General features: G+C 46.0%; 1 protein-coding gene across 3 annotated transcripts; it reads left to right on the forward strand.

Moving 5' to 3' along the window:
* The first annotated feature begins 735 nt into the window (after window positions 1-735).
* On the forward strand, window positions 736-10,152 carry ERVK3-1 (endogenous retrovirus group K3 member 1). 3 transcript variants are annotated; one of them, XM_045380534.2, is made up of 4 exons: window positions 736-810; window positions 1,382-1,560; window positions 7,456-7,752; window positions 9,698-10,152. In XM_045380534.2, the coding sequence occupies exons 3-4, from the start codon at window positions 7,459-7,461 to the stop codon at window positions 9,731-9,733; spliced, it is 330 nt and encodes a 109-aa protein (XP_045236469.1). In that variant the 5' UTR covers window positions 736-810; window positions 1,382-1,560; window positions 7,456-7,458; the 3' UTR covers window positions 9,734-10,152. The 3 variants fall into 3 exon arrangements, with proteins under 3 accessions (XP_045236469.1, XP_045236468.1, XP_045236470.1); XM_045380533.2 differs by having other exon boundaries at window positions 1,432-1,560; XM_045380535.2 differs by lacking the exon at window positions 1,382-1,560.
* Window positions 10,153-10,161: the final 9 nt, after the last annotated feature.

The raw sequence follows: 10,161 nt of genomic DNA on the forward strand, positions 1-10,161 counted from the left end.
GGGATTACAGGCTTGAGCCACCTCGCCCGGCCAAACGTACCTGTTCTTTTTTTTTTTTTTTTTTTTTTTTTGAGACGGAGTCTCGCTCTGTCGCCCAGCCCAGGCTGGAGTGCAGTGGCGCGATCTCGGCTCACTGCAAGCTCCGCCTCCCGGGTTCACGCCATTCTCCTGCCTCAGCCTCCCAAGTAGCTGGGACTACAGGCGCCCACAACCGCGCCCGGCTAATTTTTTGTATTTTTAGTAGAGACGGGGTTTCACCGTGGTCTCGATCTCCTGACCTTGTGATCCGCCCGCCTCGGCCTCCCAAAGTGCTGGGATTACAGGCGTGAGCCACCGCGCCCGGCCAAACGTACCTGTTCTTAAGGGACATCTGCTTAAGGATATACAAGGTTCGGGGGGGAAAATATCTCCAAACGATATACTTTTATATCTATGCGTGTACATGTGTGCGCGTAGAGCAAGAAAAAAGTACATATGCTGTATATTTCAAAGAACATATAAAACCATGGATGTCAATATACTTCCCTTTAGGTGCGCTGCCTGCGCAGAACCGACAGGTTCTGACCATCTGCAGCTCCCGCGCTCCCCTTCCGGCCCCGCAGCGCTGGGAACTCCATTTCCCAAAAGGCCTTGTATCCCGTGCATGCCCGTTTCCAGGCAGGAAAGCGAAGGGCCTTCTGGGAGGTGAAGTCCTGGGCGGCCGCTGGCCACTGGACGGAAGTGCGTAACGGAAGTGCTGGCGGCCGTGTGTAAGACAAGGCCGGGCGTGCGGACTATCGCGGGGCCTTCTCTGAGGAGGCTGCCTCAGTGGTGAGTGGTGTGTGGAGGAGCGGCGAGGGTGATTGTGAGGGATGGACAGGCGCCCTGGCCTGAGAATGCTGGCGGTGGGAGTGAACGAGTGGGCGGGTGGGACCCGTGAGGGAAACGCGACCCCCGGTGGGTGCGGGCAGAGGCGCGCGCGGTGCGTGAGGGCGCTACCTCCCGTGTCTGGCCAGGTGTCACCGCTTATGCGCCCCTGGGAGGGGAGGGTCCTGTGCTGCAGGCCGAAGGAATGAGGGTCCACTGGAGGCTCTATGAGCAAACCGCAGACCGTTCTCATGAAAGCAGGATGTCGGCAAACTGACAAATGCGTCTGCCCCCAGAAAGAATGCTGGGGGGCAGTCATGCCCCACATCCCGTGCTCCTTGAGGTTATCTACAGGAACATCTGGAACCTGTTGAACAAAGAAAGCAATTATGTGGGCCTGTGTTAAATCAAATAGCTGACCGACAGTTACCCCTTCCTCCCTATTCACTCTACCTAATAAATATGAAGGGCTGTAAAAGCTCAGGGCCCTTGTTCCCTAGAATCAAGGAGCCCCCTGACCCCTTCTTTCAAACAGATCCTTTTGTCTTTGTCTTCATTTCTGCCTTCGTCCTCCATTTGGTCCAGAGGCAACCCTGACAAGTAGTGCCCGACCAGGGACCTGAACGAGGAAGGTCTGCCAGAGCAGAGAAAGTGAAACTGATTAGAGGAACTAGGAACCCCTGGAAGGAAGAGTCTGCAGGTGGAGATTATAAGGTCAGTTCCCTGAGGAGTTTCTGAATCAGGGTAACATGGGGCAGAATTTGTCTTTTGAGGAGCAACATTATGTGCAGCTGCTTAAAGTTTTACTTAATCTGGTGCTCAGGTTAGTTCTCAAACATTAAGCTTTTACAGGAGGTTATTACACATAACCCATGGTTTCTGCAGACAGGTACCCTGGCTGTGGAAAATTGAGACCAAGTAGGAGAAGGATTGAAACGAGCTTATCAGAAAGCTCTTAAAGTGGATCCTTCTGTTTTCTCTGCTTGGGGTTTGGTCTGTACTGTTCTCCTGCCATTGTCCCCTTCTTATTCTGCTGGACAGCAGGAGCTAGGATCTGAATCTCAAAAATGGAAAGAATCTTTTGTCTCACCAACAGCGCCTATTGAAAATGATAAACAGGAGAGGGAGGATGAGAACTGGCCTGTACTGCCCCCAGTAGCAGAAATAGAGATCCCAATACAAAAAATTCTGTGTGCTGCAGCCATAGCTGGCGAGCCACTAGGACCTTGCGCTTTTCCTATCACCTTAAGGCCTGATCCAAATAATCCATAGCAGTTTATTCATGAACACACTCCAGTAAAATTTAAATTATTGAACTAATTAAAAGCTAGTGTGGTTACTAATGGAATACAGAGCCCATTTACTTTAGGATTGTTAGAATCTGTATTCAGCGCTGTGTGCTTCCCACCCTTGGATATAAAGCATTTAGCTTGCACTTGTTTGTCCGCTAGTGCCTATCTGACATGGAATTTAAATTGGCAAGAAATGTGTGCAGACCAGGCTAGACAGAATCTTGCCGCTGGACATGGGAACATTACAGAGGAAATGCTGTTGGGTAGTGACTTATTCAGACCTGGTGCAACAATTGCACTTCCAGATGCCGCTTACCATCAGTGTGCCTTGGCTGCTAAGCATGCCTGGGCCACCATTCCTGAGAAAGGGGCCCCAGTATAATCTTTTCTGCATATCATGCAAAAATCACAAGAGCTCTATGCACAGTTTATTGCATGGTTACAACAGGCAGTGCAGCGTCAAATTTCTCATACTGCTGCTGCGAAAATGCTTACTTTGACCCTAGCTTTTGAAAATGCAAATGCTGCCGGGCGCGGTGGCTCAAGCCTGTAATCCCAGCACTTTGGGAGGCTGAGACGGGTGGATCACGAGGTCAGGAGATCGAGACCATCCTGGCTAACACGGTGAAACCCCGTCTCTACTAAGAAATACAAAAAACTAGCCGGGCGAGGTGGCGGGCGCCTGTAGTCCCAGCTACTCGGGAGGCTGAGGCCGGAGAATGGCGTGAACCCGGGAGGCGGAGCTTGCAGTGAGCTGAGATCCGGCCACCGCACTCCAGCCTGGGCTACAGAGCGAGACTCCGTCTCAAAAAAAAAAAAAAAAAAAAAAGAAAATGCAAATGCAGATTGTAAATGTGCATTAGCACCTGTGAGATGTACAAAGAGCTTGGGAAATTTTCTCAAAGCCTGTGAGGTGTGGGAACTGAACTCCATCGTTCAACAATGTTAGCTCAAGCAATGGCTAATTTAGTAGTGAACAAATCTGAAAAGGGCCAAGGGTTGAGCCCTAAAGTGGGAAAATGTTATAACTGTGGAAAAATTGGACATTTCAAAAAAGAATGCCATCAGACCTCTAGGCGGAAGGGATCTTATAATGCAGTACCTGCCCCCTCCCCAAACACACACACACACACAAATACCGGGACTCTGCCCTTGCCATAATAAAGGAAATCATTGGGCTAATCAATATTGCTAAAAATTTCATCAGAATGGCACCCCGCTGTCAGGAAATGAAAATGGGGCCTGGGCCCAGCCCCTCAAACAATGAGGGCATTCCCCATCCAGGCCACAACCCGGCTACAGGGGTGGGTTCCTGGAGGAACATTGACTCCCTCTCCTCTGGAACACCCGGGAGTGCAGGATTAGATGGCCCAGTCAGAGAAAGGGTCACGTTAGTTGGAGGAGAGAAACCCACCAAAATTCCCACCAACATTTGGGGACCTTTGCCAACAGGATATAAAGGATTAATTTTAGGCCAAAGCCATCTTAACTTACAGGGCATTACTGTGGTCCCTGGGATTGTTGACTCTGATTATGAAAGAGAAATTCAAGTAATTGTAATGTCACAACATCTTTGGGTTTTTTTTTTTGTTTTTTTTTGTTTTTTTTTGTTTTTTTTTTTGAGACCGACTCTGGCTCTGTCGCCCAGGCTGGAGTGCAGTGGCCGGATCTCAGCTCACTGCAAGCTACACCTCCCGGGTTTACGCCATTCTCCTGCCTCAGCCTCCCGAGTAGCTGGGACTACAGGCGCCCGCCACGTCACCTGGCTAGTTTTTTGTATTTTTTTTTAGTAGAGACGGGGTTTCACCGTGTTAGCCAGGATGGTCTCGATCTCCTGACCTCGTGATCCGCCCATCTCAGCCTCCCAAAGTGCTGGGATTACAGGCTTGAGCCACCGCGCCCGGCCCATCTTTGGGTTTTTAAACCTGGGGAATATATTGCTCAGCTATCTATGGCTTATTATTATTATTCTCTGCAAATTACACCCTTCTTCACAAAAGGAGAAAACAGGAAATCAAGAATTTGGGAGTACAACTACACATGAAATTTACCTATCCCAACCCATAGCTTCTAATTGACCCACCTGTGCAGTGCAAATTAAAGGAAAGAAGTGCTATGGACGTGTGGACACGGGAGCAGATGTTTCAGTAATATCCAAAAACAGTTGACCCCCATCTTGGCCCCTGCAATTAACCTCTACATCCTTAGTGGGAGTAGGAACAGCTCAAAGTGTTCAACAGAGTGCTGAAATTTTACTTTGTCTAGGTCCAGATGGACAGCCATGTACTTTTCAACCTTATGTTGCAAATCTCTGGGGCTGAGATTTACTTACAGCATGGGATATGAGACTCACAAATGAAAAGTTTGATAATGTAGGATTTAAAATATTGAAGGAAATGTGATATCAGAGTGGGAAAGGCTTGGGAAAGTTCCTACAGGGAAACCCCAATCCAATATCGGTAACTGGGCAAACGGATAGGACAGGGCTAGGACATCAGAATTTCTGATAGGGGTCATTGATACTTCTCTTCCACCCACTGCCTTGCCGCTAGAGTGGCTGACTGATAAACCTGTGTGGGTGGATCAATGGCCCCTATCACAGGAGAAACTGACTCAACTCCATCAGCTGGTAAGAAAGCAGTTGGATGCAGGCTGTACAAAAGAATCAGTTAGTGCTTGGAATTCACCAGTATTTGTGACCCCAAAAAAGTCAGGAAAATGGCAACTGCTGCATAATTTGAGAGTTAATGCACAAATTAAACCAGTGGGTGCATTACGGCAAGGTCTGCCATCCCCAGCAGCCATTCCAAAAGATTAGTCTCTTGTAGTAATAGATCTTAAAGACTGTTTTTTTACTATACCATTACACAAGAAGGACAAGCCTCAATTCGCCTTCTCTGTGCCTTCTGTTAATCAGAGAGAGCCTGTCTCTCATGATCAATGAAAAGTTTTATTACCCCAGGGCATGCTCAACAGTCCTATGTTATGTCAGCATTTTGTAGGAAAAGCATTGAAGGAGCCTCAGAATATGTTTCCCACCACCTACGTCATTCATTATATGGATAATGTTTTTTTGGTCGCTCCTACAGATCAAGTATTATACCAGTTATTCAGAGAAATAAAATGGGCTTTAACTCAATGGAATCTCAAAATAGCTCCTGAAAAGGTGCAAACAACCTCCCCATACCAGTACTTAGGTACTATTGTTACTGAAAAAAGTATTTAGCCTTAGAAAGTAGCTCTTTGTAAGAACAAATTACAAACTCTGAATAACTTTCAACAGTTATTAGGGGATATTAATTGGCTGTGCCCAATGCTAGGTATTGCTCCTTATCAACTCACTCATCTTTATCAAACCCTCCAAGGAGATTCTTCATTAGATTCCCCTCAGCAACTACTAAGGAGGCAGAAGCTGAATTACAGCTTGTAGAACAGATGTTTCAGCAACGACATGCCTCCCGGCTACAACCACAAAAGACTTTGCTTTTGTTTTTTCTTGCTACCCCCCATTCTCCAGCAGGACTTTTAGGTCAATTCATAGACAAAATTATAATGGTAATAGAATGGTTTTTTTAATCCAAACAGTAAAATCTTTGCAAGTTTATCTTTCTTTAGTCACACAATTTATAACAATAGGCAGGCATAGATCAAAAATGCTTACAGGATATGATCCTGATAAAATTATTGTTACCTTGGATTCCTAACAATAGGCTGAGGCCTGGAGGTATCGACTGCGTGGCAGATCACTTTCCCTGATTTTGTAGAAATAATAGATAACCATTATCCATCAGACAAAATTTTGCAATTTTATAAAATTCACCCTTTTATTCCCCCTGTGATTACTCATCACAAACCCATTTCAGGTGGACAGACCTATTTTACCGATGGCTCTTCCAAAACCTGCACAGCCATTTATGGACTTAAACATACTCAAATAATAAAGACCCCTAGAGTTTCAGTTCAGCACTCCAAATTAATGGCAGTTATTCAAGTTTTAAAGCTCAACCTTTATTTCCTATTGTCTGTAATTCAGCCTATGTTGTAAATGTAGCTAGTTGCATTAAAACTGCCACTATCAAGAGCACCTTAAAACCAGAACTGCTTAACCTATTTCTGAGACTCCAAAAAGCTGTTTGCTCTCATGCTGCCCCTTTTCATATTTCTTGTATCTGATCTCACGCGCAATTTCCTGGGCCACTATCTCTAGGTAATGATAGAGCAGATAAATTCATCAGTTCTGTATTTCAATAAGCCCAAGCTTCCCATGCTTTACTGCATCAAAACACCTCTGCCCTTACTCGTTATGTGTCATCTGCCTCGCAGCCAGGTTCGAGCTGTTGTACAAGCCTGCCCCACTTGCCAGCATATCCCTGGTGTTGCACCCGTGGAAGGATGCAACCCATGAGGCTTGGCTCCAAATGAAATCTGGCAGATGAATGCTACATATAGAGAGAGAGCAGCCTTTGGCAAACTCCGCTATGTTCATGTAACTATAGACGCTTACTCCCATATATTACATGCCACATGCCAAACTGGGGAAACAGCTGGTCATGTCTGACGATATTGTCTGTCATCATTCGCCCATATACAGGTCCCTAAACAATTTAAAACTGACAGTGGACCTGCTTATGTTAGTCATGCTTTCCAAATTTTTTACAATTGTGGGCAATCAATCATAAAACAGGAATTCCATACAATTCCTGAGGGCAAGGCATTATTGAGCGGGCACACCAAACACTACAACGTATGCTGAAAAAACAAAAAGGGAGAATAGGAGACCAATTACCACCTCAAACAAAATTACATTTAGCCTTGTTTACTACTATTGTTTTTTTTTGGTTTTTTTTTTTTTTTTTTTTTGAGACGGAGTCTCGCTCTGTTGCCCAGGCTGGAGTGCAGTGGCCGGATCTCAGCTCACTGCAAGCTCCGCCTCCCGGGTTTACGGCATTCTCCTGCCTCAGCCTCCGGAGTAGCTGGGACTACAGGTACCCGCCACCGCGCCCGGCTAATTTTTGTATTTTTAGTAGCAGCAGGGTTTCACCGTGGTCTTGATCTCCTGACCTCGTGATCCACCCGCCTTGGCCTCCCAAAGTGCTGGGATTACAGGCATGAGCCACCGCGCCCGGCTGCCTTGTTTACTTTAAATTGTTTGACTCCTGGTATGGAGGGCAAGACTCCAGCAGAACGACACTGGCAAGTGCTAGAGGAAAAGAGGCAAGTTTATCCAAAAGTGTTATGGAAATCCCTGGAAGAGGGACAATGGAAAGGTCCGGTGGATTTGCTGACGTGGGGACGAGGGTATGCTTGTGTTTTACAGGAGATGGACAAACCGTGTGGGTGCCCTCCAGGTGTGTGTGACCATGGAATGGGAGACCAGAGGGATCCATGGTATTCAACCATGGGCCTGTTCCCTCCAGTACGAGCCATGAGCCAGCGGAATCTGAATGCGAAGACAGAACGAGGGCCGACCGGAGTCACAATGACAGCCAACCCCATAACATGGGGACAGATCAAGAAAACCACACAGGAAGCTGAGAAACTGCTGGAGCGCCAGGGTCAGGCAAAAACCCCTGACTCCATGTTCTTGGCCATGCTAGCTGTAGTGTCCTGTGCGGTATGTTTCCCCTGTGTAGAGGCAAAAACATATTGGGCATATGTTCCTAACCCACCAGCAGTGCGATTGGTACTCTGGAGTGAAACTCCTCCTGAAATATATCATGATCAGGGAGCATGGGCACCAGGACCCCTAACTCCCCCTGACACAGAACAATAGCATCAATTACACCACCCCATTGGAAGGACTCCCTTTATGTATCACCACGGATATGTCACTCAACTGCAGCTGTCTTGCAGTCCAATCTTAGGCATGGTTAAATCACCACGGAAAAATTATGTATTCATTAGGCCTCAGCTCCATTAATGTTACTGGTGTGTTCACCAATCACTTCTGGCCCCATCACTCAAATTGTATTGATTATACGTAATGGGCTCCCTTTGATATTTCTCACCCCCCTCCTTGGACCCAGTGTCTTGGCCCCTTGGCCAGACAACTCTGTGTGAATGGGAAACATTGACTGGGGTTCCCTTGGCCATTTAGATGGGAAAGATGAAAATCAGATCTCTTGGCACAAACTTCACTGGCACTGGTGGCGGACCTTCAACACCTCTTCGCCACATCACACTGGGATTCAATCCCCCAGTTGACTGCACAACTTGCTTGGCACAGGACAGGCTTTAGCCCAGCCTTACCTTAGTGGCGTCATCTAGGAAAAAGAGGCCCAATTCAGGAATCAATATGGAAGGCAACACTCCCATTTATGAATAACAGCATCTGGGTTAGAACATTATCCAATAATAGTAATATTACTCAACACAGTTTTAATATCACCTTTGTAAAAAATATTACCAATTTATGGTTTGTGGGGTTTTTTTGTTGTTGTTGTGGTTATTTGAGATGGAGTCTTGCTGTGTCACCCAGGCTGGAGTGCAGTGGTGCGATCTCAGGTCACTGCAACCTCTGCCTCCCGGGTTCAAGCAGTTCTCTGCCTCAGCCTCCCGAGTAGCTGGGATTATAGGCGCCCACCACACCAGGCTATTTTTTGTTTTTTGTATTTTTAGTAGAAATGGAATTTCACCATCTTGGCCAGGCTGCTCTTGAACTCCTGACCTGGTGATCCACCTGCCTTGGCCTCCCAAAGTGCTGGGATTACAGGCGTGAGCCACCACGCCTGGCTGGTTTGTATTTTTAATTCCTATGTTTTTCTAGCATCTAAGAAGGAGCAACTCCAAGTAAACATCACCCAATTGACTTGTGACTCTTGTCAACTGTATCACTGCCTCAATCATAGCACAATACAAACACACAACATCCCCACTCTAATAATTCTGGGTCGTATCCCTGGGTTATGGATCCCTGTCAATTTGTCCAAACCTTGGGCTGCCACCCCTGCTTTACATTTTGTAAAACTCCTTACTCAGCTCACTCATTGTGCACATAAAGCCTTAAACATAGTAATTTTTAGTGTAATCTCAGTCACACTAATAACCTCGGTTGTGGTGTCCTCAGTAGCACTACATAGTTCTATTCAAACAGCCCAACATGTAGAAAATTGGACACGTACAGCCAACCAGGCATGGATGCTTCAAAATAAAATTAATACCGAATTACAAACAAAGGTAGCAGTGTTAAAGACTACTGTTCTGTGGCTGGGAAAGCAGGTACAAAGTTTGCAATTGCAGAAGCAATTGCACTGTCATTTCAATCATATTCATATTTGTGTGATCAATTTGGAATAGAACCAAAGTAAATATCCATGGAACCTTGTAAAAGCTCATTTGCAGGGAGCTTTTACATCCAATATTACTTTTGATATCAGTAACTTACAGAGTAAAATTCTTAACTTGAATAAGCAAACTTAAAAATAACAGCCCTCTTTTAGAAGCTTAAACAGAATTCCAGCAGGACTTAGATAGCCTCAACCCCTGGACCTACTTAAACATAACCTCAATGTCTCTTTTAGAAGAATAATGTTGTTATGTCTCTGTTTTTTTGCTTATAGTCTATAGGATCAGGTGAACCACCAACCAGCAATTGAAAGCTGCACAGCCTGAAATTACCTTTATTCAATTAATGCAAAAACAAAAAGGGGGAGATGTTGGAGGCCGAAGGAATGAGGGTCGTGACCAACTCAATATACTACTGGAGGCTCTATGAGCACACAGCAAACTGTTCTCATGAAAGCAAGATGCTGGCAAACTGACAAACTGTGTCTGCCACCAGAAGGAATGCTGGGGGCAGTCATGTCCCAGGTCCCATGCTCCTTGAGGTTATCTACAGGAACATCTAGAACCTGTTGAACAAAGAAAGCAATCATGTGGGCCTGTGTTAAATAGCTGACTGACAGTTACCCCTTCCTCCCTATTCACTCTACCTAATAAATATGAAGGGCTGTAAAAGCTCAGGGCCCTTGTTCCCTAGAATCAAGGAGCCCCCTGACCCCTTCTTTCAAACAGATCCTTTTGT

This window comes from Macaca fascicularis, chromosome 19 (genome assembly GCF_037993035.2).
Source record: "Macaca fascicularis isolate 582-1 chromosome 19, T2T-MFA8v1.1".
Classification (NCBI taxonomy): Eukaryota; Metazoa; Chordata; class Mammalia; order Primates; family Cercopithecidae; genus Macaca; species Macaca fascicularis.

Coding starts and splice junctions, on each gene's coding strand:
- ERVK3-1 (XM_045380534.2), top strand. CDS start 7,459: ATGGACAAACCGTGTGGGTGCCCTCCAGGTGTGTGTGACCATGGAATG. Junction 7,753..9,697: donor TAGCTGTAGTGTCCTGTGCG/GTATGTTTCCCC, acceptor TTTTGCTTATAG/TCTATAGGATCAGGTGAACC.